The sequence below is a fragment of the Martes martes genome, assembly GCF_963455335.1.
Source record: "Martes martes genome assembly, chromosome: 3".
NCBI classification, from domain to species: domain Eukaryota; kingdom Metazoa; phylum Chordata; class Mammalia; order Carnivora; family Mustelidae; genus Martes; species Martes martes.
This window is the reverse complement of record NC_137890.1, coordinates 152,189,413-152,217,201: the sequence shown is the minus strand read 5'-3', so window position 1 is coordinate 152,217,201 and position 27,789 is coordinate 152,189,413. Positions and strand designations below refer to the sequence as shown.

Genomic DNA, 27,789 nt, shown 5'->3' with positions numbered 1-27,789 from the left:
TCAGGGTGAGAGACACCGCACGTCTTCCCAGTGCTTGCTCGGAAAGAGGACAAGGCCCAGCCCAGTCACAGTAAGCATCTGCCGGCCAGCACCCACCCCTGACCTGACCCCAGGGCAGACACTGCCCCCAGGCCCTGAGCCCTCTGTCCACCACAGCCCTGGGCACTGGGGAGTGGCTGGGGTAGGGCTGTGAGGCCCAGGCTCCAAGGCCCGCCCGTCCCCGTCCCCCCCCACACCCCCCCCCCCCCCCGCCGTCTCCCATCTGCCCTGTGCACTGCTTATCGGGTAACAGGAGCTGGGAGCTCCGTCCATGCCTGAAACAGGAAGCCCGGGCCTGTGCGTAAGCTGCTGAGAGCCACCGGTGGACTGGGCTGGAGGATGGAGGAGCAGCGGGCGCTCACGGCCGCCAAGGACGGGGACCTGGCCACCCTGAAGCGGCTGCTGGAGGCTGGGGCCCTGGGCCCGGGCATCGTTGATGCCCTGGGGGCTGGCCTGGTGCATCACGCTAGCCGGGCTGGCCACCTGGCCTGTGTCAAGTTCCTGGTGCAGCAGGCCAAGCTGCCCGGCAACCAGCGGGCCCACAACGGGGCCACCCCGGCACATGATGCCGCAGCCACAGGCAGCCTGGCCGAGCTCTGTTGGCTGGTGCGTGACGGGGGCTGCGGGCTGCAGGTGAGTGCGGCGAGCCCGTGAGAGGGGCTGATGTCCATGTGGACTGAGGGAGCGGAAGCCAGGAAATCCTGGGGACTTGGTGTGCATGGCATGGGCACGCCCGCCTGCCCCCAAACCAGCACCAACTCCCGGGCTGGCACAGAGCAGCTCTCCCCCTGCCCTCCCCCAGGTCGGAGCGCCTGGCCTCACCTGGCCAGTGGGGCCTGCCAGGGTTCCCATCAGCCCGGATCTGGGGGCCTGTTTCCCAAACGGTCCACACAGGAGTGTGTAGAGGAGCATGGCGGGCACGCGGGCTCAGGAGCTGGGGGCCCGGCTTGTACAGCTGGAGGCCTCGGTGTGTGATAGCCCAGGCCCTGCTGTGGGGGGCAGTGGGAAGAAGGAGGGTCTCCAGGCTCAGGGATCATCTAGGCAGTGACATTTCCAGCAGCGCCCACCCTCTCCCTTTTCCTGCCCACCTGGGGTCCCTTTGTGCAGTTGGAGGACATGGGACAGTGGGCGAGCTCTAATGGGGCATGTAAGGGCACTCTCCGAGAAGGGGCGCTGGGTCCCAGACAGGGAGGACTCATGGGTCCCTTCGGCCCTTCCCACAACCCAGGGGGCGGGGTGAGGGGAGCCGTGCCCAATTCTGTGCCTGGGGGCATGCCCAGGCCTGCCAACTGCTTGCCGTGGGAATGCTTCCGGTGCGAGAACTCGTGGCTAGCAGGTGGGTGCTCAGCAGCAGTCAGAGACAGAGGCCCAGAGGTAGGGCCCCGGGACAGGCAGCAGGCCACAGAGCCCAACATGGACAAGGCTGGGCCTGTGGAAGCCCTTCCCACTGCGAGCCTAGGGCAGAAAGGGCCGTGACTGCTCTCGAGAGAGGGACCCGGGAGCAGCAGGATCGTGGGTTTGGACTCAGAAGACCTGGACTTGCATCCCCGCCATGCCTTTTCTTCTGAGCAGGCCAGCGGGCTCAGCCAGCAGGGAGGGAAGAACACGCGGGCAGGGCAGCGGGCTCCTGGGCGCTGGGACTGCCCTGCCAGGACGGGTTCCAGCCGGCCACAGAAGGCCACCTGCCCTTCTTTGCCCAGTAGGACCAAGACGACTCAGGCGTCTCCCCACTACACCTGGCTGCCCGCTTCGGGCATCCTCTGCTGGTGCAGTGGCTGCTTCGGGAGGGCCACGCGGCCACCCTGGAGACCCTGGAGGGGGCCCTGCCCCTGCACCATGCCGCCGTCAGCGGAGACCTGACCTGCGTGAAGCTCCTGGCAGCAGCCCACGGCAGGTGAGCTGCCAGAGCGCCGCCTGCCGGCCGTCTGCCAAAATGCGCCCCAGGAAGGCTCGGGGAGCAGGGAGGGCCCAGTGTAGGGCCAGTGCAGGGAGACAAGGCCCATGAGACTCAGGACCAGGGGGAAGGACCTTGATCCTATAGGCCGAGGGCAGTGTCTAGCTGCACAGAGCAGGGCAATGGGGGGCCAGGAAGCACCCCCCGCCCCACTCAGGCTTCTCCCGGTCTGCCTGGGGCCATGTCAGGACCCACGCTACCCCAGCTGGGAAGGTGCCCACTCTCCAGTCACGAGCAGAGGCCTACAGTACCCTCAGAGGCCCTAGTCAGGTGACCCCGGATGGTCCTGCCACTTTGTTCCCTCCCCCGTACTGGGAACCCCTCCAGGGCGACCAGTCTCATGCCTGTGGCCCTATGCCTGCTGCCCGGAATGGGTGCTGGGCACACTGGGTGTGGCAGGGATGGGATGAGGCCAGCTAGGGAAGGGGGCAGCCCGGCTTCTGTTCCTCAACCTGAGAGCCTGTCCAGTCCTTGGCCCACGCAGAGGATGCTGTGGGCACCGAGATGGGCCATCTGGGGGCATCATGCTCATGGCCTCCCTACCCCCATTCCCAGGGCTGCTGGCCTGGCTGGGTGTGGAACTTAGTGTCCACCCCTCACCTGACGTAGCCTTTCTCCCTGATGACCTACCTGCCTCCAGCCGTGCCTCTTCTCCTGGGGGGGCCTCCTGTTTGGCTGGGGGGCTGGCTCTTCCGGCTGCCCCACACTTGCTCCCGGACAAGGCCCAACAGCTCAGCTTTGGAATAGCGCTCTCTCCCTTGGTGTTCTCAGCCCACCCCCTTGGTCTTTGGGACTTGCTTCTGCAGACACTGGGGGTGCCCTGGGCCAGGCCAGCCACAGAGGGTCCCTTAGACTCCATTTTTAAAGTCTTTTTTTTATCATTTAAAACCTGGAGACTTCACATAAAAACACACAAGTGTGTGGCATCTCATGCCCAGCACTCTGACTCCCACCTGGACTGACCACGGGGCCACAGGCGAAGCCTGCATCACCAGGGGCTGGGGTCAGCCTGGGTCAGGGACTGTCCCTCCCTGCAGAATTCCACTGGGGACCAAGAACTCACCTGGCCCCGTGGCAGCTCAGAGACAGAGCGGGATCAGGGGAGTCCTGTGACCCTCCTCCAGTCCGTCTATGCTGGAGCCTGGAGTTTGGATGTCAGGTCCAGGCACTGCTCACAATGCCCCTTTCCTGCAGAGCAGGCCCTAGGCTCTGGAGGCTCAGTGACCTGCCCACCAGCCGCCCCACTAGGCTGTTCACCCACCAGCAAGCCCCAGCCCTGGAAATAGCTGGTCGACTCAAAGGGGAGTGTGCAGAGCTGGGTTCTAGGGTCCCAGCGGTTGGGGGCGATGGGGTCGGGGATAAGAAGTCTGTGTACAACCTGTACACCCATGCAGGTGACCCGCAAGGGGGCCCTTCAGCCAGTAAGGGGGGCTAGGCCTCTCTGCCCCTTGATCTGGGCCTTGGGGGGTTGGAGGAGCTCTGCCTCCTACAAGAACCCCCAAACACTCTCTGAGCCTCCCCTTCCCCCACAGTGGTGTGAACCGGCAGACGCGCACTGGGGCCTCCCCACTCTACCTGGCCTGCCAGGAGGGCCACCTACACCTGGCCCAGTTTCTGGTGAAGGACTGTGGAGCTGATGTGCACCTGCGTGCTCTCGATGGCATGAGTGCGCTCCATGCCGCAGCTGCCTGCGGCCACTACTCACTGGTCGTCTGGCTGGTAAGGGGGCGTTAAGGGTGCTGGGGGCATGGGAGGTCCGAGGAGGCTGGCACCTGCTCCCCCCTTGGTCCCAGAGCCCCCTCCAAGCTAGCAGGGCCTGGCTGGGGTGGGGGTCTCCATCTGCCTGAAGGACCCCTGGGGATCCCTGAGGTTGTGGGGGATCAGATATTCCCCAGGCATCACTGTGAGCACCCATGTGTACAGGCCCAGGCTGGGCCCAGGAGTGCAGCCTTGATGGGCAGTGACCCCTGCAGGACAGTAGGGACTTTCGTGACCCTCTCCCAGGAGTCCTGGGGTGTTTCCTGGAGCCCTCAGGGCGGATGGCCCCCAGTGGACAGTGGCTGTTCCTGGCCCTGCATTCAGCCACTTCCTGCTCTGATGTCTCAGAGACCCAGCTGACGCCCAGTCTCTTCCCTTCTGGACCCGGGGAAGGGGCATTCAGGCCTCTTTCTGGAAGGAAGCCCTGAGACCCCAGAACACATAGTGGCCCAGGTTGGGGGGGATGCATTTTCCCAGCTTGAGCTGGGGACTTCCTGTTTCCACCACAGAAAACCAGACCAGGCCAGGTGTCTGGGACCCTGGAGAGTTCATTACAGAGGCCCAGGGGAGATCTAAGAGTCAGAGGGGTCTCCCTGAGGAGAGGCAGCAAGTGGTTGGGCAAGGGGGGGTTGCCCAGATGAGGAGGGCCCAGCTTTTTTTTTTTTTTTTTTTTATTAAAGATTTTATTTATTTATTTGACAGAGAGAGATCACAAGTAGGCAGAGAGGCAGGCAGAGAGAGAGAGAGGGAAGCAGGCTCCCTGCTGAGCAGAGAGCCCGATGCGGGACTCGATCCCAGGACCCTGAGATCATGACCTGAGCCGAAGGCAGCGGCTTAACCCACTGAGCCACCCAGGCGCCCCGAGGGCCCAGCTTTTAATCCAAGTTGGAGAGAGCCTGGTTTGGGGGGCGGAGGGAGTGGGGATAGGCAGAGGCCCCGAAAGGACCGGGGTTCTTTCCTGAGGCCTGGGAGCTCCTGCCAGACCCTGACCCAAGAACGGCAGGATGTGACTGGCATCTCTGAAGGCCACACTGGCCACTGGGGGGGGACGAGAAAACCCTTCCTTGCTCAGAACCTCCCATACTTCCTGAGGGGCCTTCTCCCCAGCAGTGTCCCCAGGGCGCAGAGCCCCTCCTCCACTGCCCTCCCTGCCCGTCCGTTTAGGACGCCGCCACCCCATTCAGCCCTCTGTCCCACTGTCCTCCTGTCTTCCCTCCATGGTACCAGCGCCTGATAGACTATAAATTTTCCTCTGGGAGGCAAGGACTGCGTCCATGGGCCTGGCACGGAGCACGGGCTCTGGAGACACTGACCAAGCAAGTTAATGAACCAAGGAACAAATGAAATCCAGCCACCTGCCTTGGTCTTTGAGCCACCAGCATTGGTCTCCAGCCTCTCTTGGCCGCTCTCCCACCCAGGCTGGCCCTTCGCCCCTGAGGCCCCACCAGAGGCACACACACTTTGTGAGGCTTGGTCCCCCCTACCCTGGCCACCTTCTCATGGGTGCTCCTGCTGAGAGCGGCTCCACTCCCAGGAGAAAGCTCAGCATCCCCACCCTGGCCTTCCCATGGAGCTGTCCTCACGTTCCCTCTCCTGTCGTTCTGACCCCGTCCCGTTCGGACTGCGGCCCCCCCAGAAATGTACCTGTCTCCGCACCTGGATTCTTGGTCCCTGGGGTAGGGAGCCCGGGTGTCTCTGGCCATGGCACTGAGCCACGGGCGTGTGCTGGAGGAGAAACAGGTCAGAGCTTTGAGGGGTGTCAAGGGGACAGGGAGGGCTCATCCCAGGGAAAGGGAAGGAGTAGCAAGGGCCACGGGCTCTCAGGGCCAGAAAGGCCTTTCCAACGTGACTCCCACTGCAGCCTCCCAGCTGGGTCCCTGACTCTGGAGCGGGGCGTCCTCCCGCTCAGGGGAGCCAGCTGACAGGAGGGCCTCTGTTCCCGGCTCACTGGTCTTTTCCCAGAAGACACAGTTGACTATCAGATCAGCCAGCATGCTTTGGGCTGCAGGTGACAATGGAACTTGAACCTCCTTCCCAGTGTCCCTCCCACGTAGGAGCGTAGGAGCGGCAGGAGGCTTTGCTGTCTTTGGATCAGACACCCAGCCCCATTTGGCTGCATCTCTGCATTCTCCCAGCCTCTTCCTTACGGTGAAAGTTGGCCACATTCAAGGCAGGAGGAAGGAGAAACAGGGTGATACCACAGCCACAAGCCCCTTCCATCAGGAAGGCAGAATTTTCCTAGAAGTGGCCCCTGGAGTTTCACTGGCTTTTGGGGAGGGTTGCCTCCCGCTTCTGTGCCGAGCTCGCTGCCCGCCCCGTCTGCCTCCCTATAAGGGGTCACCTCCTCAGCGGGTCCTCCTCCCCCACCTTCCCCAGGTCACCTTCACCGACATTGGCCTGACAGCACGGGATAACGAGGGGGCCACAGCCCTCCACTTTGCAGCTCAAGGTGGTCACACGCCCATTCTAGACCGGCTCCTGCTGATGGGCGCCCCTGTCACAACAGACTCCTGGGGAGGGACCCCCCTCCATGATGCAGCTGAGAACGGGCACATGGAGGTAAGGCCGGCAAGGTGGGAGGTAGAGACTGGGAGCCCCCAGAAGCTGGAGGCCTGGGAGCTCCCCCTTCCCGCACTTCCTGCAGAAATAATTCAACCCGCTCAGCAGCCCAGTGGGAGAGGAGTCACGGTTCCCATTTTACTGGTGAGTAAAGTGAGGCTGAGACGGCAGTCACTGCCCAGGGCCCAGACTCTGAGCTACCTGGGGGCCAAATTCAGGCTCTCCCTCTATGCGCACCCCTTCCTTTGCACAGAAACCCCCGGGGTGCATCGTCTGTCCCAGGAAAGCCCTTGGCTGCTGCACTCAGAGGCATGAGGGTAGCCCTGTTGCTATCATCCAAGAAATCTCAGGGACTCGCGTGGCCCAGCCCCTAGGAGACTACACAAGGAACCCAGAGTCAGCAGGGGTGACATGTAAATATTCAGTGTCCAACACTGAGAACAGACCCAGCCCTCGGCCGGGCCCCTCCCTGCACACCCCCTGCACACTGACCTCACGGAAAGGCAAGGCCAGTCTGAGAGCAAAACACAGTTTTCCTCCTCTGCCTCCCCAACCAAGCCCCACGGAGCACTGTCCCCAAGGGGGATCCGTTTCCCCCAGCCCACCACAGCTCAGTCCAGAGGGAGGGTGTTGTTGAGATCACAGCTGAGTGCCCCAGTCGGGCTCTCTGCTTCCGGACAGCTGTTCACAGCTGGAACCCAAAGTGGGGCTGGGGCCCCACGTGGCCCAGTGTCAGCCGAGTCAGGTAAAATAAACTGCAGCAAGCACGAGTCACGGGAAGGCACTGTTCCTTTGGAAGAAGGCAAAGGAGATAGGACCCCGGCTCACAGCAGCTGTGAAATGGTCTTTTCCTGACTCTTCACTTCCCCGACTCCCCAGCTACACTCCCTCTCCCCTCCTCAGACACCACTCAACCCTGCAGGCTCACTCCCCCAGCTCTGTTTCCCCAGCTTCCACCCGTTCCTAGCCGGGAAGGGGGGCAGCGGGCCGGAGGGCAGGGACAACAGAAGATTTGGAGGTGGTGAGGGGACCCCGAGTCCCGAGGGACCCTTTCAGGAAGGCGGCTGGAGCCGTGGCTTTCTGCAAATGAAATCCTCGCTACGAGCCCAAGGAGTTGAACAGATAAGCCCAGAGCCTGTGGGTCCTCACCCACTCTGCATATGGAAACAGAATAACTCAGGCCATGCAGCCCAGAACAGATCTGCTTTCAGTCTTCTTCTGACGGAAATCCTGAATCCGCGCGAGAGCCTGAGATCAGCAAGGCCTGGCTGGTGCCCTGCCCCTCCGCCGCCCCCTCGGCTGCTGTGTTATTCAAGAGTGAACTAGAGACATCACACTATTTTATCCAGAAATACTTCAGCCGACATCTCCAAGAGATAAGGACCCCCTTTGTTTTTTTAACACAGTTTCAAACCATTATCTCACCTAACAATAATTCACAGTGAGGTCTTACTATCATCTCTGAGCCAGCGTGCCCAGAGCATCCAGCATCCACTTCCCTGATGGCACCAGACTCGGAGGCCAAACAGGAACCGCACACTACTGGTTTGTCTGCTGCGTCTGCTAATCCATTCGCAGTTCCAGAAATCTGCTTTGTCCCGGAAGCCTAGGATAATGCTTGATCTCCCTTGCAACTTTAAAATAAATTCTTATTTTAGAGTACTTCAGGATGGTTTTAGATTGTAGAACAACCGAGACACTAGTACAGGCAGAGGAACCCAAAGACTCACATCCGTTTCTGCCAGCATTAACCACTTAATCAGCATAGTGCATTTGTCACAATTAGTGGACCAAAACTGATACAGTATTACCAACCAAAGTCCATACTTTATTCTGGTTTCCTTAGTTTTTTTTAAGACTTATTTATTCATTTATTTATTTAGAGAGAGGGCGTGTGCTCAAGAGTGAGCATGAGCAGGGGAGGGAGGGGGAAGGACAAGCAGACTCCGTGCTGAGTGTAGAGCCCAACTTGGGCCTCTATCTCATGACTCCAAGACCATGACCTGAGCCAAAACTGAGTTGGACGCTTAACCAACAAAGCCACCCAGACAAGCCCCGGACTTCCTTAGTTTTTACCTTATGTTTTTTTTCTGCTCCAGAATTCCCTCCAGGATACCATACTACATGTAGTCTTCAGATCTCCATAGGCTCCTTAGCTGGGACAGATTCCCCTCATTTTTAGGAATAAAACTTCAGAATAAAGAAGCTGGTGTCCCAGCAGCCTCCAAAGGGAGCAATGATTGTTTAACATATTTTGTTTTACTTTATCAGCAGTCTTTATTCTTTGAATAGTGTGAATTATATCGATTGCTTACTTCTAAAATTGAAGTTAAAAAATACGTTACATAAAACTTACCCTCCCGGGACAGCTGGGTGGCTCAGTCGGTTAGGTGTCTGCCTTCAGCTCAGGTTATGATCCTGGAGTCCCAGGATCAAGCCCCACATCAGGCTCCCCGCTCAGCAAGGAGTCTGCTTCTCCCTCTGCCCTTCCTGCCTCATGCTCTCTCTCTCTCTCTCAAATAAATAAAATCTTTAAAAAAGCCAACTTCTCCTCCTGTTTCTAAGTGTATGGTGCAGTGATGTTCACTATATGCATTGTTATACAGCAGACCTCCTGGCTTTCATCTCTCAAAACCGGAACTCTGTCCCTATGAAACATTTCCCTACTCCCCTTCCCCAGCCCTGGGAACCCACCTTTCTACTTTCAGTCCCTATGAGTCTGACAACTCGAGGAACATCACAAGGATAGAATCAGATAGCAGTTATCTTTTTGTGACTGGCTTATTTCACTCAGCATTATATCCTCAAGGTTAATCCACGTTGTAGCAGGACACAGGATTTCCTTCCTTTTTAAGGCTGAGTCACATTCCCTTGTGTGGATGGACCCACATTGCCTCTGTTCATTCATCCACCAGGGGACACTTGGATTACCTTTCACACTTGGCTGTTGTGGACAGTACTGCAGTGAACATAGGCGGGCAAACATCTCAAGATCTTTCTTTCTACTCTGATTACTTTTAAAAATGTTAAACCACCCTTGCATTCCTGGAGTAAATGCAAACTGATCGTGATAGTTGTCTCTTCTACATAGCTGAATTTAATAGCTAACTTTTTGTTTGGGGTTTTAGATGCAGTGTATAGTGCTATGTGGTGGTTCTTAAGGTTGTCTGTGCACTGGGAATCTCCAGGACAGGTTTAAAGTATCCAAACACCTGGGCTCCACTTGCCCAGAGATCCTGATTTGATTGGTTCTGGGTGGGGCCCCCAGGTATCAGGACTTTTAAAACTCCCCAGGGGATTATGATGTACAATTTCAAGAACTACCTGTATGAATAGCATTGGCTCAGCAAATCTAGAAAGATTCATAGAGACAGTGGATCTTACAGCAGTGTGTGAACAGGAGAAGGAGTGGGATTTCTGGCAAGGGAGAGACGACAAGACACAGTCAGCTGCTAGAATAGAACAGAGAGCAGGAGCCAGGGCTGGCCGTAAGGGGTCACTGGTGACAGCGTGGAACTAGGTTTAATGCCGAGTCAAGAGACTGCTGGGAAATCTTGAGAGGAGGGCATGAGATGCCATGGCTGTTTGGAGAAGGAAGTTGCCATATGATGGGGTGTGGTCTGGGGCTTTGCTGATGAGGTTGAAAAGGAAACGACAGAAGACAGGTGTAAATAAGACTCTCTCAGGGTTCAGATGAGTGGTTTTAACTCGGTTTTAACTCTAACTTACTGTGGCCGCTAATTCAAGAAGTGAACTTCCTACTGAGTATTCTAAGAGTTCCTAGAGGTATTGGGAGCACAACTGCCTCAGTGGGATTTCTGCTCCTATGAGATGTGTGGGTGAAGGCCTGTTTAATTGTCAGAGCCTCTGATGTCTCCTCATTCACTCTCCTCCATTCAGATACTCACTCTTCCAACACATAGTTATTGAATGCACTTGCTTAGGACATGACCGAGAATTCGAGAACCACAAGAGCGTTTGGTTCTCAACAGGGCAGGACCCTCTGCAGTGAGTGTCGGAAATTTCAGGACTGTTTTTGGTTTTCCAGTGATTGAGGCACCCATGGTGGAGGGGACACAAGGGGACCTGCTATTCCCAAGTGTATATAATTAAGCTTAGAACCTAAATTCAATTGTATGTATACACACACCCCAATATTTTTCATAGTGTCAATATATGTAAGACTTTTCTAAGAATGATCCTACTGTACCTGGCAAGGGAAGATAGTATTTTGCTTTATTTACACTCACTGAGAAAATGGCATCACCAATGGCAACACCCATCTTGTGTGTTACTGTCAGATCTGCAGTGACTCGACATGTAGGTACTTTGAGCGATAACTTTTTTTTTTTTTTTTGACAGAGATCACAAGTAGGAAGAGAGGAAGGGAGAGAGGGGGGGAAGCAGGCTCCCTGCGGAGCAGAGAGCCCGATGTGGGTCTCCATCCCAGGACCCTGGGATCATGACCTGAGCTGAAGGCAGAGGCTTTAACCCATTGAGCCACCCTGATGCCTCTTTCAGCGATAATTTTTGAAAGTGCTCGTAATCATGATGCTCATTCAACTATAAAATGAGCCTGTGTCAAAATTTTTATTTACCTCATTAATTAAGGAGAAAGCAAGTAATTCATATAACCAGGAGTAAAATAAAATGAATATTTCACCAGCAAGGAATAAAGACGTGAATTCCCAAATAGATGCAAAACCAGTCAGTACTGACAAGGGAGATCATTGACTGCATTCCACTGCACACATTTTGCATTTAGGCTTTCCCTGGACAAAAGTCATATATCATATGAACATATTTATTTATTTGAGAGAGAGAGAGCATGTGCACATGAGAGCACAAACATGGGGAGGGCAGAGGAAGAAGCAGACTCTCTGCGGAGCAGGAAGCCAGCTCTGGGGCTCGATCCCAAGACCCTGGGATCACAACCTGAGCTGAAGGCAGACACCCAACTGACTGAGCCCCCTGAACATTTTTTAAAAGGATTTTATTTATTTATTTGGGAGAGAGGGAGCAAGAGCATAAGCAGAGAGAGCAGTAGGCAGAGGGAGAGGGAGAAGCAGACTCCTCTCTGAGCAGGGAGCCTGGTGTAGGGCTGGATCCCAGGACCCTGAGGTCATGACCTGAGCTGAAGGCAGAGGCTTAACCCACTGAGCAACCCAGCACCCCTATAACATGAACATTTTTATACACTTTGCAGAGTAGTTGGCTCTAGGGCAGTGAAGGAAATGGACAATAACCGGAAGTGAAGCAGTACACTCAGTAATCTGCTTTGTCTGTTGGAGTGCCTTTCTTTGTTTTTCATGGTATGGACAGCAGACTTTGTCTTTGGTGCAGCCATGCCCAAATACTCACATAGTAACATGCGTGTTTTTTAAAATTATAAACTATTTTTTCTCTTTTACATTAGAGCATAATATTTTAAATTTATGTGTGCAGGCAACTTGTATTATCAATTGTGTTCATGTCAGAAGAGCAAAAGGAGTGTCAGAAAACTTTTGCAAAAAAAGAGGACATTGGGACTGATGGCAGGGAGGATCCTGGACCAGCTCATCCTTGAGGTGCCTTCAGGCCCTGCACTGTCCTGCGATGCTCCTCTGTCTCGGGTGTGATGAAGACCACGGGCTCCTGAATCCAAGCTGCCCCACGTCCTAGCAGGATGACCTTGGGGAGGCTTCCCATCCTTCTCCGTGCCACTTGTCATTTTGTGTAGCACAGGCACAGTAACAAACCTCGCAGGGTGACATTGGGGCTGAACGAGAGGTCCATGTGTCACTCCAGAATGGTATCGGAAGGACTTGCTTCCCCATCTCTTAGACAAGCCTCCAGGGTGTGAGCACAATGGTCCCCAGCAGCCCCCAGCTTCCTGTGATGGGCTTAAGCTTTTCAAGGCATAGCCTAGAGACTAGTGGCAAGGAAGAAGGGAGCAGGAAAGCTTGCAGGGTGGGGTTGAGGCTGATGGGGTCGCACCATTTTTAATGTGTTTCATTTCTGCAGTTAAAAAAAAAATCTGACATTATTGTTTTTCATTCAGTCAAAAAATAAAGGCTTATTTGAATTTATCCACAAATTTACTACTTTGTCATCTTCATTCCTCCTGGCATCTCTGGCCTTCTCTGTGGAATCTCTTCCCCTCAGTCTGAAGCCGATGTCTCAGATGTTCCCTTAGTGTGGGAGTGTTGCTGGCAAATTCTTTGTTTCATTTTGTTTTGTTTGCCTGTTTTGTTTACTTTTATCTCATGATCACTATTGAAGGGTATTTTTGCTGGGTATAGAATCGTTGCTTGGAAATTTCCACGTATTTTCCTTTGGTGCTGGGAAAATGTATTCTTTCATTGCCTGGTGGCCTCTACAAAGAAGTCAACTGAGAGGAGCCACTGTTTTGAAGATAATCATTCTTTTTCTTGTCACTTCTAAGGTTTTTATTTTGTCTTTGCTTTCCTACAATTTTACTATGGGGATGACATGAGGCAGATTGCTCTTTATTTCTTCCACTGGGGATTGCTTGAGCATCTTGAATTTGTGCTTTGGTGCTTCCCTAAGTCCTATGAAATTCCCAGCCATTATCCCCGCAGATGTGACTTCTGCACCCATTCTTTTTCTCCTCTTTCTGGGTTTACTGCCACAAACAGTATCACAGACAGGTTCTGCTTTCAGCTTTTTATCTCTCTGTGCTGCATCTGGATGGCTGCTTCTGACTGATTTTCTGCTCACTTGTCCTACAGCTTCAGTTTTTCACGTGGTCATTATTTCTATGTTCCTGACCTACTAACCATCATCGTTTAAATGCACCATGTCTCTTTTCATGGTTGATAATTCCACGCCTAAATTTCCAAGCTTGATTTTTATTCCCTTGAAAATAATAAGCCCAGTTGTGTTCTGTTAGTTCTTGGGTCCTTGTGGGTCTATTTCCTGGTGAGTTGGGTCTTCTGGCTCTTGTTCTGTTATCTTATTTCTTTGGGCTCCTGGCTTTGTCTGACTCTCTGCTGGAACTTATATTTGAAAAACAATTTGTGGGAGTCATGTGAGGCCTTGGGTGAAACCTTATTTGTCTCTGGTTGTCAGGCATCCATGGGAATTTTGAGCCCAGGACCTTCCTGCTCCACATTCCAGGCTCAAGGTTCCCTGGGCCACTGAGTGAGGGGAAGCAGAGGGCTGGCTGGCTTCTGGTTTACCTTTACTCTGGGTGTAGATCCTTCAGCCTACAGTGTTAGGTGATAAATTGGAGCCCTTACCTTTGGAGGACCCTGGGCTTTTGCTGGTCTCCCTAGTCCTGTGAGGCTGTGCTGTCAGTGCAGAAACACTTCTTCTGCAGTGCAGAAGTGTCAGTGCAGAAACACTGACTTCTGAGTGATAGGTTTATCCCTCCAGATTTTCCCTGTCTCCTGAGCTTGGCTTGGTAATTCCTCACTTCCTTTTTGCCTCTTTGATGCTTTAGGAAGGTGACTTTACATTTAATGCATATTTTATGTTGTCCTTGGGGACCTGTTTCTCTAGTCTCTGATGGGACCCATCCGCCCACCTGTTTTGCTTCTGGTACAGTCACCTCACAGATCTTGGTCATCTGTAATCACTCAACCCCTGCCCACAAATCCCGCAGTGATCAGGCTATTGTTCCATCTTCCCATATCTTCCTTTGAAAATGACACACATACCTCCCAGCATTGCTGTACGGACACCGGTTCTGCCTTTAGAGCCTGGGGCGTGGCCTACAAGGGCAAGGTCAGGATCAGGCTGCCCAGTCAGGGTGTCAGCGGTACCACCTACTAGCAGCTGAATGTCTGGCAGTTCCTGACTGCGGGTGCCTCGGTTCCCATCTGGGATGAGCGTGTGCTGGTGCCTGTGGAGCTTGGCGCTGCTGCTGCCTGGATGGGGCAGCGGTGGGTGGGCCTTGAGGATTCGAGCCCTGGCCCTGCAGTGAACAACAGCAGGGTCTTGGGTAAGTTCCTTAGCTGTTGGTGGCCTCAACTGCCCACCTGTGAGACGGGGCAGCACGGTGCCTGCCCTCCATCACACCTGGTGAATGCTGTGGGCACAAGCAGGTGACGCAGTGGTCACACATGTGTCCCCTCCCTGCAGTGCTGCCAGACGCTGGTCTCCCACCACGTGGACCCCTCCTTACAAGATGAAGATGGTTACACGGCGGCAGACCTGGCAGAGTACCATGGACACCAGGACTGTGCCCAGTTCCTGCGAGAGACAGCCGGGCCGGTAAGCTTCATGGTGCCCACCCCCCAGCCCCGGAGGCTGGAGTGACAGGGTCCCTGGCTTCCCTGACAGCCAAGTTATGGAGAAAGCTCATTGTGGACACTAGGTTGGTCCCAGGGAAATGGTCTTGGGCCAGGACAGAGCCAGTGCCACAAGTCAGCTGGCCCAGTTCTGGGACTGGGCTGTGGCAGGGGCTGTGACAAGGATCATGACAGAGCCATGATGGGGCTGCAGCAGGAGCTGTGATGGGCCGTGGCAGGGTTCATGACAGAGGCTGGGACAGGGGTTGTGACAGAGGCTGGGACAGGGGGCATGATAGGGGTGTGAAAGGGGCCCTGACTGGGGTTGTGACAGAGGATGTGACAGGGCTATGACTGGGGCTGTGATAGGGGCTATGACTGGGACCATAACAGGGACCATGACTGGGACTATGACAGGGACTGTGACTAGGATGTGACTGTGATGAGGCTGAGACAGGGGCCGTGACAGAGGCTGGGACAGGGGGCATGATGGGGCGTGACAGGGGCCCTGACTGGGGATGTGACAGGGGCTGTGACAGAGAATATGACAGGGGCTGTGACAGGGGCTATGACTAGGACCATGACAGGGACCATGACTGGGACTGTGACAGAGGCTATGCCTGGGGCTGTCACGAGGACCATGGCAGGAGCTGTGACTGGGGCTGTGACAGGGGCTATGACTGGGGCTATCACAAGGACCATAGCAGGGGCATGACTGGGGCCGTGACAGGGACTGTGATGAACTATGACAGGGACCATGACTGGGGCTGTGACAGGGGCCCTGACTGGAGCTCCCACAGGGGAAGTGGCAGGGGCCAAGACAAGGGCCATGGTCATGACTGGGCCAGGCTATGGCAGGGAGCAGGGCTGGCCTGTGGCTGGACCATGGCGGGGGCGCCTGTGGGGGGACACTGTCAGATTGAGGGTACCCCAGGGGTGGGAGCAAGGCTCTGAGTCACGTGGCCGTCCAGAAGGCAGCAAGTTCTGGTCTCATGCTCCCATCTGGGTGTTGCCCTCGTGGCTTACCCCTTCACTGAGATATTTCCCATCCACAAGGACAAGAATTCCATCCATCCTGCTGTCCCCAGCCCCCTGTGCACGACAGGCCACAGCGTGCGCTGAATGGAGAGGATCCATGGGCATGTGAGCAAGTAAACGAACACAGACACGTGGGCAGGTGGACGGGTGTTCTCGTGGGTCATGTCAGCACTGTGGTCTGCATCGAACCAGGACCCCCAGCGTCCTCCCACCTATTCCTGTCCCCATTCCATGTCCGAGGCAGCTGCTATGACAAATTAGACCCAACTGGCCACAGCTTTTGCCAATTTAGTGGCCACCCTTTTGGAAAGTGTCCCTGGGATCATGTGGCCCCATTTCCAGGGTGAGAGCACCAAGGTCCAGAGACGTGATGCCCCCCCATGCCAGGTCTCACCGAGGGGTTCCTGCGCCTCGTTTTCCCTCAGGAGCATCCTGGGCCAACTAAGGCAGAGCTGCAGTCCTCCCTGGTCCTGGGCCTGTGGGACGATCCTTCCCCCGCCCCCTGCCTCCCAGTGTGCTGCGGCCTGGGGCAGCACAGGGGTGTGCTGATGCCGCAGTCTAAGAACTGAGGACTGCCCTGACTGCTGGAAGTCATTTCTTTATGACATGATTTATGTACGAGACGTTCCATTGGTTACTGTTTGGTAAAAGGTTGTCTTTTGGGCTCGGGTGTGAGGAGTTTGTGGGACTGGACAGGTTCCTGGTGTAGCGGGCAGAGCTCCACAGTCTACAGGCTGGGAATGTCCTGGCCACCTGGGTCCCTCCTGGCCCCTTGTTGGTCCCTGTGGCCGACATGGAAGCTGAGATCAGGAGGGGGGTGGGCGTGGCCCTGCTGCCAGGGAGTAGGTCCCGGCCAGTCCCCGGCCTAGCCACTCCTGGCCTCCTGTCCAGGCAGGGTCTCTGACCTCAGCCCTCCATCCCCAGGCCCCAGCACATCTGTCAGAACCTTTTGGCCACTTGGCCCAGCTTGAGCGGCCAGGGGTGGGGTTCTGGGTGTTCTCCCAATGGCCCTGGGGCCGTGGAGAATCGGCCCATCTCAGGTTGTCCTCGCTGTGTCCCTGGTGTCGCCATAGGATCTGAGGCAGAATTCTGTTCTCTCAGAACTCCCCAGCTCCCCAGCCTGTGACCAGCAGGGCTCAGCCCGTCCACAAAGCCCTGGTTTTTGAGGCTTGTTGCTGTGTCTGCAGAGAGCTTGGGGAGCCCATGTGGGACTGGGGGTTAGGTCTGGAGCCACCCTTCTTCCCTCAGTGAGCGCCCAGGGCAGTGGGGGGTGTGGGTCTCCCCCAGGCCACCTGCCTCACATGCAGACTTGGCTCAGCAGGAGGGCGGGGTGTCGGTTGTGGGCCCCCGCGCCGGGGAGGGGGGTGCCGGGTGCCTTATGCAATATTGATGGAAACGTAATATCCAGAGGTCGCCGCGCCGGCTTCTTCCCACGCCAGGCTCAGGGGAGGTGGTGGAAGACATACAGGGCGGCCGCACCTGCCCCTGGGAGCTGTGGGTCTCAGGAGAGGTGGCCTGGGGAGCCAGGCTGGGCCTGTGGGAGGCGCCCCCTCGGCTGCTGGGTTGCAGGACCTGGGTCCACGCTGCCCAGCACCCAGGCCTACCCTTGGCTTGGGGAGGCCAGGCCCTGCCTCAGTCCAGCTGCCAGGTCTTCCTGCTACCTGGCCCTCGGGCCCCCTCTGCACAACGAAGGGTTGGGTGAAGGGTTGGGCCTCTCTGACAGTGTGGGCTCCTGGCTGCAGGGCCCCGGGATTGAGTGAGGTCCCCGCCAGTGGTGGCATTTGGGAACAGCAGCCCTGGCTGGCGAGCTGACCCTCCAAACAGGCATGGAGCGGGGCAGCCCCTCATCCCCCACCATAGCACCGGCCCGTCCTACTGGCCCTGGCCCTGTACTTGCACCCACCAGGGCTGGAGAGGCTCTTCCTGGCTGGTGAGGTCGCAGCATCTCCAAGCCTCAGTTTCTCATCTGTGAAACAGGAGGGATGAGTGGTGGTGGGAGATGCTTCTGAGGCCCCTAGCAGGTGCTCATTGCCTCCCTGAGGTCACAAGGGCTCCAGGACCCTTTTGTCTTCGCTGAGGAACTGAGGCCCAGAGAGGGCAAGAGACTCCCCCGGGGCAGACTGCTCTCCGGTGAGGGGTGGGGCCTGGCGGTGCCGCCAGTAATTGAATCTCAGCCGTGGTGACCGGTGTCCGGCGCCCATCTGTGGGTCATGATTTTCTCAGCCCGGGTGGCATTACAGGCCTGTAACCCGGCTCGCCACAGCTGTCCTCGATGTATAATGCATGGCAGACCCAGCATTGCTCAAATCTCACCAAAACACAGGAAAGGAGATGGTAGGCCCCGGAAAGGGCCGAGGCAACCACTGACCTCAGGGCAATTGCCTGATTTGGGGTTGGGGCGTGTGCCCAGACGTCAGGACCCAGAGGTTAGAGCCCCACATCTGAGCCCCTTCAGCTCCTTGTGGACTTGGTTAGTGTCAGGATGTGGCTTCTCCCAGCGCCAGGGAAACAGCACAGCAGACGCGCCCGGGTAGAACTCCGAGGTGAGAACACGCCGATGAGGTGTGAGCCCCCCACGCTGGCCAGTCAGGCACCCTCTGTAATTCGTCATCTTCCTGACTTATAGGAGGGGAAACCAAGGCCCCGGGTGTGACTTCCCCTCACTTCTCCTTGGAGGTGGGGGAGGGTGCGGCTGGGGCCAGGAGAGTGATATGAGGTCCCTCAGGCTGCGGGTGCAGCACTGGGGCCCGAGTCCATTCCCCTGCGACCCAAACCAACTTCCTGTGCTCTGGCGGGGGAGGGGAGCTTCTTGCCCCTAACCCCAAGAGCCGACTCCTTTAGGGAGAGGGGTAGGAGATAGCAGGGGGAGGACCCAGGCTCCAGGGTCTGGCTTGGTCCTGCTTAAAGCTCGTAAGCCAGCCAGGGTCTGTGTCATGGACGCTGAAGAAGACACTATCGTCCAAGACCACTGCAGAGAGCAAGTGTCATGTTTGCTTGGATCCCCTTGCCCCCCCAGGTCCCTGCATAATGCGATATGGATACAGATGGCTACTGTGCCCACAGGAGGTTGGTGTCATGGCTGAGGACCCCTGAGCTTGGGGAGCCCCCATTTTACAGTGAGCAGTGAGATCCCTCTGGGTCCCTCCCTCCAGATGCAGCCCTGAGAAATGGCCACATAAAGAGCAGCCAGGATTTTGCATCCTCAATAGGAGTGCAAGAAACCCAACCAGTGTCAGGGCCTCCCTGGCCCCCAGAGGCCCCCCCATCAGCATTCTCCTCCACTGCTGATGCCCCTGACCCAAGGAGGAGTGATTCAAGGTTCCTGGAGCAAGGACTGGGGGTTCTCAAATGAGATTCTGATCCCAGTTCTCCCCACGTCCCAGCGAGCCTTGGTTTCCCCGTCTGTACCCTGGGAGCTATTCTGGAGCTGGAGGTACAGTACTGGGACTTTCCTCTGGCTAGCTTCTCCCTCTCCCATGACCCAGGGATCTTAAGCCTCGCCCGCATCCCCAGAGGGTCTGCTCCCCTGGCCCCTGCCCCATGGAGGGTTAAGGTGCCATGGTAAGGGATCCGGCACCCAGCCCCAAGCCCGCCTGGCCACCTGATACCTCAGTCTTCAAATATTAATGCGACGCCTCCCGCTCCTGGGGGCGGCAGTTGGATCAGCTCTGACAGACCAGTACTGTGGCAGCTCCCTGTGCTCAACCCAGCCCCTGCCTCTGTGGGTACCCCCCCAGCCGGGGGCCGGCGGACACTCCCCCACCCATGGAGCACCGGGGCTCCTGGGCTCTCCGCCGGATTCCTGGAAAGACTGATGTGTGAGGTGCGTGATGGCCGGCAGACGGGGCTTCAGGCTTTGTTCCTTTCCAGTGGCCATGGTGGGCGGAGGGCCCTGGGTAGGGGAGCAATTGAGGGGCTGGAGGCAGCAGGTGCAGGTCAGGGGTTCTCCTGAGGGTGCCCCCAAGCTCAGGTAGCTCCCTAAGATCTGTGCCTCATTGCTGGGAGGTGGGACTGAGCGTGGGGACACTCAGGGTGGCCGAGCGGTTTGCTCCAGCAGGACTGGCCACAGCACACGCTGGGCTTCTTATTGCAAAATGTTGACACAGACAGAACAGAGCAGGAAACTGAGTGACAGCATGGTCCCAGCCCTAGGCCAGGCAGCCGTGTCCTGCTCAGGGCTCTCTCCTGCACCAGCCTGGAGGCCTATCCCCCCTCTGCCCTCTGACAGCCAGGCTAGGGTGCTCCGACGGCCAGCAGCTGTGGCCCTGCGAGCTGGAGAGGCATGTGGGGATAGCCCCGAGGGAGAAGGGCATCACGGTGACACCAGGGGAACAGGGAGCATGGGAGTCTGCCCTTCGAGATGGGCTTGGCCCAACTTCAACTTTCAGCTTTCAGCCAAAAAGTGACAAGCCTGGCTCTGGTGTCATCCTGGAGAATTTCTCTGCTGCATGCGGTGGGACACAAAGAGATGAGTGCCGTCCCGCGGCTCACAGCCCCTGCTTGCTAGGTCAGCCGGGCCAGAAGTCTTGGCTTCGGGTGGTCAGTCCCCAGAGCTGAGGCTTCTCAGGGTGAGCTGGGGACATGCGTCCAGGTCCAGGGCTCCTCCTGGCTGCAACCAGTGTCCCCGGGGAGGCAGGAGAGGTGGCCACAGTCAGGTCTGTGCCTTGCCCTGGGCGTGGGGCAGGGTGCAGGGGTGAGTTCTGGGGGTCCCTGCAGTGCCGGGGGACCGATCTTGGTGATCTCTGTTTCCCAGTGGCCTTGGGGAGGGGGCTGGCCTGGACACTGCCTGGTGGGTCCTGGCACAGCACCCTGCTCTGAGGTGTGGCCACAGCCACAGGGCCCCTGCTGGTGTGTCTGAGAAGTGTTCCGGATGCCTCACGATGCTCCCTTCCCACTCCTCTCCAGGCCAGCTGTCTCAGCACAGAAGTCTGGGACAGCGAGGGAGGGCTGTGCGTGTGCACGAGTGTGTGTGTGTGTGTGTGTGTGTGTGTGTGTGTGCGTGTGTGTATGTGTATGTATGTGCATGTGCACATGCACACGTGTGTTGTATCCATTACATGTGTGTATACATGCATGCATGGGTGTGTGTGTGATGGGTGCACACGTGTCTCATAAGGCCAAAGAGAGGTCAGCCAAGCTGACACCTGCCCCGGCCCAGCACCTCCAAAGGCCGGGAGCCAGGCCCTTAGATAAAGGGTGCCGTTCCCCTGGCAGTGGTGTCAATGGCAGCTTTCCACTCCCCACCCCACCCCCTGGGAGACTGGGCCAGGGCTAGCCTGCTCCGTGCCCTCCCCACCGCCCCGGCGGGATCACTGGTGGCCCATGCCAAGGCCCACCTGGGCCTCCTGCTGACCGGGTCCCTCTGCCCCCAGGTGCCGCTCCTGATGACACCACCACCGCCTCCATTCCCCCCTCCTCCGCTGTCCGCTGCAAGGCACTCCCAAGAGGAAGGAACAAGGGGCTCAGGTCTCAGGAGCCCCACCTGTGAGTACATGTCTCCAGGGAAGACTGGCCTGGGCCATGGAGGGCAGGAGTGGGAGCTGCTGCCCTCAGCTCAGAGGTCCCTCGAGGGGGTGGGTTGCAGGAGCAGCTGCCTCCGGCGCTGGGCGTGCCAGAGGGTGAGGACAGATTTGGAGCTATCCTTCCTGTCTCCCAGCCCCAGCTGCTTCCACATTTCCTTCATTGCCCTGGTTGCTTCTTTAAAGTGAGGATCAACATTTTCCATGACACATGCTTGTAATTACAAATCAGTGGTCCCCTGCTCCGCCCTCCAGGATCCCTGTGTGAGCTCCCAGTCCCCAGGGCCTGGCTGTCCTGCCTGTGTGATCCTTGGCAGCCTGGTCCCCTCTCCGGGCTTCAGCTTGTCCAGAGGTAAATCTCGAAGGTCAGGTCTCTGGGGCCTGGGGCTCTTCTGGGTCTGCTGCTGCTGGTCGGAGAGCCCAGCAGGTGGAGCATCCTCGGGCTAGCCGAGGCAGGCACGGACTCTTGAGGATTTGGGACCATTTTAGCAAAATGAAATAGAACAGCATGAAAAATATCATCAGTCCCCATATTCATGAGAGTAAGCCCCGCTTCGTGGAACAGGTCTCCATAGTCATATGAAGGAGAGCACGTGTGTGCATGTGTGTGTATGATGCAGGGTGTGTTTCTTGGTTGGGGTGTGGTCCTGGGGAGGGCCAGGAAGAGGGGAGTTCCGATCTTTTGCTGTCTGATGGGGCTGCGTTAGGTCCCTAGACGGCCCAACTCTCTGCCCTTGCCAGCTAGACGGGGGAGGGGATAAACTGCAGGCGCCCAGAGATGCTGGGCAATAAATCAGTGTCCCGGGTCCTGGGCCATTTGTTGGGGGACTGACTGGGTCTTTGGCTCCAAGTCTAGTGGTCCTTCCAGAAGGCCAGTTCTGCCCCAGGTCCAGGGTTTTCTCCTCTCATCCCCCTGCCTTCTCAGAGTCTGGGAAGCCCCCTGACTCTGCTTCCCTTCCCCAAGCAGTGGTGACTCCCAGTCCAGCCTGGCCTGGCCAGCCTGACCAGCCTCTTCTGAGGGAGCAGACAATCTGGGCAGCTCCCCCACGGGTCACCACCAGCACCATGGCCGTCCCCACGGTACGCCTCCCACCTCCATACCCCTGTGTCCCTGTCTCCCCAACCAACCCGCAAAGCCCAGCTGGCCTCTCATCAGAGTCCTATGTGTGCCCAGGCCAGGTCACTTCTGGGGCAGAGATGCAGTTGTCCATGGGTGGGTGGGCCTGGGGTCTGCTGCCCTCCTTCCTCAGGGTCTCCCACCCAGCCTAGGACCCACTGGAGGAGGCCAGCTCCTCTTTCTCCTTTTCTTTCTGGGAGTGAGACCATTATAATTCCAACCCACCCTTTCCTTGAATGGGTCCCGGGAACCCTCAGGCCCTGAGAGGTTCTGTGCAAGTTTGGGAAGTGCTGCATGGTGCTGCCTCTCTTGGAGAGTTACAGAGCACACGTTAAAGGCTCTGACAAGTCCTGCGGTTCAGAATTGGCCACCAGACTTTCTCTATGTAACTGTACCCCAAGCGAGTTTGTGCATCCACGTGGTAACCTCCTCTCTGTCATGTACAGAAGAGGGGAGGAATCTCTGGTTGCCTCTCCCAGCCAGCGATCCCCCCATGCACATACCTGGATCCCACAGCGGACACCGGGGATCCCTGCCTTCAGAGGCCAACGCTTACAAGGCTGGGTCTCCCCGTCCCTCCCTGGCCTACCCCCCACCCCTCCTCCTGTGAGGCCCTCCCCACCGATGCCGGGCGGGATCCCCTCCGGGCCCTGAGTGACCACCCCCAATCTGCACAGGGGGAGGAGATGGCGGCGGAAGACGCCCCGAACTGCCTGGTGGCGCTGCAGCTGGACAGGCTGCCCTCGGGCGACCTCGACGGCCTGGTGCCCACGCAGGACGAGCACGGCCGGCCCATCCCCGAGTGGAAGCGGCAAGTGATGGTGCGGAAGCTGCAGGCGCGCCTGGGCGAGGACCCGGCGCCCACGGTTCAGGTGGGGCCCCCGGCAGGGCACTGCGGGCGGTGGGGGGGTAGGGGCGGGGCCCTGCGAGAAAGGGGCGGGGCCCGATGGGGCAGGGCAGGGCGGGTCTAGGTGGGAATGGGGCGGAGTGGGGCCACTGGGTAAAGCGGAGGCTGGGCGCGGCGGGGGCCTTTGTCCTGGCAAGTAGACGTGGAAGGTGGGGTACCTGGGCCCACACCTCGAGTCTGGACACCCGGGCACCACCTGGACACTCGCGTGCCCCTCTGTGGCCCCAGCTTCCTCCTCTGGGAGACCATGAAGGGGAACCTGATCTGGAAGCTGGGCGCCTCCATGCTCTTTTGTCTTAACTATTTTCATCCTACCTCTACCTCGTGCCAGGCCCCGTGCTAGGCAGTGAAGGGGACCGGCCCTGCCCTCCCAGCCCTTACATTCCAGCAGGAAAGACAGGGGGACTTGGCAACTGCACTGGGTGTGTGCGGGCAGGCCAGGTGATTCCAGGCGCCATGAAGAGAAGCAGAGCGAGCAAAGGGGAGCGGGGATGCCATTTGGGTGCTCAGGGGCAGCTTCTCTGGGGAGGGGACCTTGAGCGGGGACCAGAAAGTAATGAGAGAGGAACGCTGTGAGAATCTGGGACAAGTGATTCTAATCAGAGAAAACAAGTCCAAAGGTCCTAAGGCATGCATAGACTGGTACCTTAGAGCGGAGTGAATGAGGTATGATGGGCAGAGGTGAGGTCAGTGAGGGAAGGACTGCTCACCATCAGGCCCCTGGGGAGCCTTTGGGAATCTGAGCAGAGAAACTATGATTTGACGTCATGGATGGTTGCAGGCTTCCTCTAGCTGCTGTGGGATGTAGAGGGATAGGATTTTGTCTGAATGGTGAGTGTTCTACAGCCCTGGGTCCCAGCTGCCCTGTCCCACACAATCATGCCAGCCACCTGTGACCATTTAAGTTAATTAAAATGAAACAAAAGTCAAACTCCTGCTCCTCAGTTACACAAGCCACATTCCGTTTCTGTAGCCACAGGTGGCTGATGGTTATGTGTCATTCACCGTCCAGCGTGCTGGGCAGTGCTGGCCCCAGCTAGAGGGAAGTGGCATCTCAGCCTGGCCAAAGGCTTCGTCCCTATGCAGCAATGCTCCGTGCCCTTGGGTCTGCTGGGCCAAGGAATCAGAACTTACCAGGGCAGAGCAGGGCCTCTGAGCGAGCAGGTGGAGGCTTGGGCCCCACTGTGGTGAACTGGGGCCCCTCCCTCAGGGGGCTCTGAGCTATAATAAATCAGGCTGGCACAGAGCCTCAGCCCAGAGGGAGCCCAGCGCAGGGTTCCTCTGTGTCTGTCTGTCCCAGAGGCCGTGGGCACTGGGGGGCAGGCCTGGATCCTGGTGCCAGGCCAGCCACCAGGAGAACCCAGAGCAGAGTGGGAGAAGCCGCCCTGTTTGGTCTCAGCAACCCAACCACAGAAGGCTCTGGAGCTTGGTGGGAGGGCCTGGGAGAGCCTGGGAGGGCTCTGAGGACAGAGACCCTCTGGGCTGAACCGTGATGAGCTCAGATTAGGAGAATGTGGGGGTGACAGAACAGGAGCACTGTCTTCTGGGCCCCCACAGGGCAGAGTGGCTGCCCTGAGCCTCAGACTTGGGACTGGGGTTGGCCAACCTCCTTGTTTATGCTCTAAGTCCCAGTGACGGCCCACTGGTGTGCAGGAGCCTGGGGCTCCCAGGGGGCACCTAGGTCCAGGCCACTCTCGGGGGGCTTGTGTCTGGCCAGAACATGGCCTCTCCCAGCTGCGATGCACCCTGGGCCTCGGCCCTGCTGACCTGGACTCCCTGTGCCCAGGGTGACAGCGGGAGCGCGGGCCCCGCGGGGCAGGCAGCCTGGCGGTACTCACAGACCCACCAGGCTATCCTGGGCCCCTTCGGGGAGCTGCTAACGGAGGACGACCTGGTGTACCTGGAGAAGCAAATCGCGGACCTTCAGCTGAGGCGCCGCTGCCAGGAGTATGAGAGCGAGCTGGGCCGGCTGGCCGCAGAGCTGCAGGCTCTGCTGCCCGCGCCCCTGGTCCGCATCACGGTCAACAGCCACTTCCTGCCCCGGGGGCCTGCGCCAGAGGGGAAGGAGGTGCCTGTACCCGCAGCCGAGCCCCAGGGCCCCACCAAGGCCGCGTCGGAGGAGCAGCCCCTGCCCTTGTGGTGCGGCCACATCGCCCGGCTGGTGCGCAGCATGTCCCTGCTGCTGAAGGGCATGAACGGGCTGGTGCAGGGCGAGGAGAAGCCCGCTGTCCGGCCCCCACAGGAGGCCCGCGGGGAGGACCCTGCCAGCGCCCCCGGGAGCGCGGCGCAGCGCGAGATCCAGGAGTGCGGAGTGTCCGTGAGGACGCTTCGCGGCAACTTCGAGTCCACCCCTGGCCCACCCTGCGCCCCAGACCCCGGTCCCTGCGAGCCGGGGACCCGGCCGGGGCAGTGCGGGGGAGGCGTCGGGCCCACAGCCTCGCAGCCCCGCGCCGGAGGGGCCTCGGGGCCGAGCGACGCGGAGGAGGCCAGCGATTCGGGCATCAGCTGCGAGGAGGCCCCCTCGGAGGCGGGAGTGGCGCCGAGCCCGGACCTGGCCAACCTACGCAAGGAGCGCATCGTCATGCTCTTCCTCAGCCACTGGAAGAAGTCGGCCTACACGCCGGCGCTCAAGACGGCCGCCTGCAGGACCCTGGAGGCCCGCCGGGGGGCACCGCGGGCGCAGGAGCCCGCTAGGGGCCCTGCGCCGCCCTCCCCGCCGCCCGGCGCGGGCCCCCGGCTCGGCCACCTGTGGCAGCAGCGGAGCATCATCGCCCACCTGCTGGGCAACTGGAAGGCCATCCTGGCGCACCTGCCGGCCCGGCAGCTGCGACGGCTGAGCCGTCGGCCCCGCGGGCCCCTTTCCCCGGAGCAGTTCCTGCCGCACGTGGGCGGGGCGCCTGTGCCCTACAGCAGCCTGACGCTGGACCTCTTCATGCTGGGCTACTTCCAGCTGCTGGAGTGCGACCTGCCCGCCGAGGAGCGTAAAATGCGCCACCTGCTCTGCTTCGAGGTCTTCGAGCACCTGGGCGCCCACGGCTGGGAGACCGCGCGGGCTTTCCATAAGGCGGTGACCGATGAGGTGGCCGCTGGCCGCCGGGCCTGGACCGACGGCTTCGAGGACATCAAAGCGCGCTTCTTCGGCTCCAGCCGGAGCCCTGCCTGGGACCCAGAGCCCGGCCGCAAGTCAGGCCTGACGTCCCTCGGGCCCCTGCCCCATGCTGCCACAGCTAGCGGCAGCCCTGAGGCTGCAGCACAAGGGCTGGGGCCTGGCCACCAGCGGGGCAGCTTCAACAGTGAGGACATCTGCGGCTACATCGACCGGAGCTTCGCCTTCTGGAAGGAGAAAGAAGCCGAGATGTTCAGCTTTGGAGAGTGAGACAGGAAGGCTGCCTGCTTTGGGGAATGCTGTGTCTGGGGTGATTTCGTGTTTTCTGCTCTCTTTCCCCCTTTGTCGCTCACCTGGTGGCCAGCTGAGCCAGGAGGCCAGGCTGGCAGAGGCTGGCAGACACTCTGTGTGCTAATGCCCACCTCCGGTCCCACATCAACATGCTCATCCTCGACTGCAGCTCAGTTTCGGAAACCTCATCCAGAACCCCATCAGCCCTGGAGTGAGAGGACTTGACCTCCCAGCCCTCGGAGGGGGCCCTCCACCCCGTTGCCCTGCAAGCACCTGGGCTGCTAGCCCGTTTCCCGTGGGCCCTCCTTCCAGTGCCCAAGTCACCTGCTGTCCCTCCCCTCTGTTCCTCCAGCACTGGTGGCCCCAGCCAAGGCCAGAGCCTCTGTCTTCCTCCTTCCGGTGACCTCAGGCCATGCCCTTTCCCCCCCCCACCCCGGGCCTCTGTCCCCATTAGTGAAATGGGAGAGCTGTGGTCGGAGCTGCCTGTCAGGCCCTCCCAAATTCTCTAGGTCAGAGAGCTGGCCCACACGGGGGTGCCTGCTGGCCAGGGCAGCTGGCCACTGTCAGACACGAGCTCTCTTGCTGTGCCCTGCTCCCACCCCAGGGACTGCAGAGGCTCTGGTCCCCGAAGGGAAGGCTCTGTGTGGGCCTCCTGTCCCGTCATCCAGCTGACCAGCCCCACGGGCCACATGGCTCAAAGCAGTGCCAGGGACCCGCTGCAGGCTCAGGAGAGCAGGGACATAAAGAATTTTTCCCAGAGAAGCAGTGGCTGCAGGGGCTCCGAGCACAGGGGGCTGGACCCATCCCCCTGCCCCCGCAAAGGGGAGCTGTTAGACCCAGACGACTCACGGCAGGGTGGAGACACCCAAGAGGAAAGGTAAGGTACGGCCCTTTCTGTGTCCCTGCATGTCCTCCACGCCCTTCTCCGAGGGGGACCAAGGGAAAGAGCTGGATCTTCTCAGAGGGCCTCGCAGGTGCCTTGAGTGAACAGGGCGCTAGGAGCACTAGGGACAAAGCCCCGTGTGGCTGGCCGTGGGATGTGGCTTGTCCCCAGCCCCCATAATAGCCAAGAGGATGGGTCCCCACCCAGGCCATGGGGGCCAAGGATGGCTGGCCTGGAAGCAGGAGGCTTCAGAGGAGAGGCATGGCTCAGCTGTGCAGTGGCCCCAACAGGCGGTGTGTGGACAGGAGTTTTCAGGATCTTTCTCTGGGAACCCCCTCCCAGCAGGCCTCCCCCCTCGGGACAGAGGCCCCTGCTGTGTCCCCA

General features: G+C 58.6%; 1 protein-coding gene across 1 annotated transcript; it reads left to right on the top strand.

Moving 5' to 3' along the window:
* Positions 1–363: 363 nt before the first annotated feature.
* ESPNL (espin like) lies at positions 364–26,501 on the top strand (the record flags this gene model as incomplete). Its single annotated transcript, XM_080799015.1, has 9 exons — positions 364–672; positions 1,743–1,933; positions 3,526–3,712; positions 6,128–6,310; positions 14,396–14,527; positions 20,955–21,066; positions 22,069–22,181; positions 22,896–23,090; positions 24,912–26,501. The coding sequence occupies exons 1-9, from the start codon at positions 379–381 to the stop codon at positions 26,499–26,501; spliced, it is 2,997 nt and encodes a 998-aa protein (XP_080655141.1). The 5' UTR covers positions 364–378.
* Positions 26,502–27,789: the final 1,288 nt, after the last annotated feature.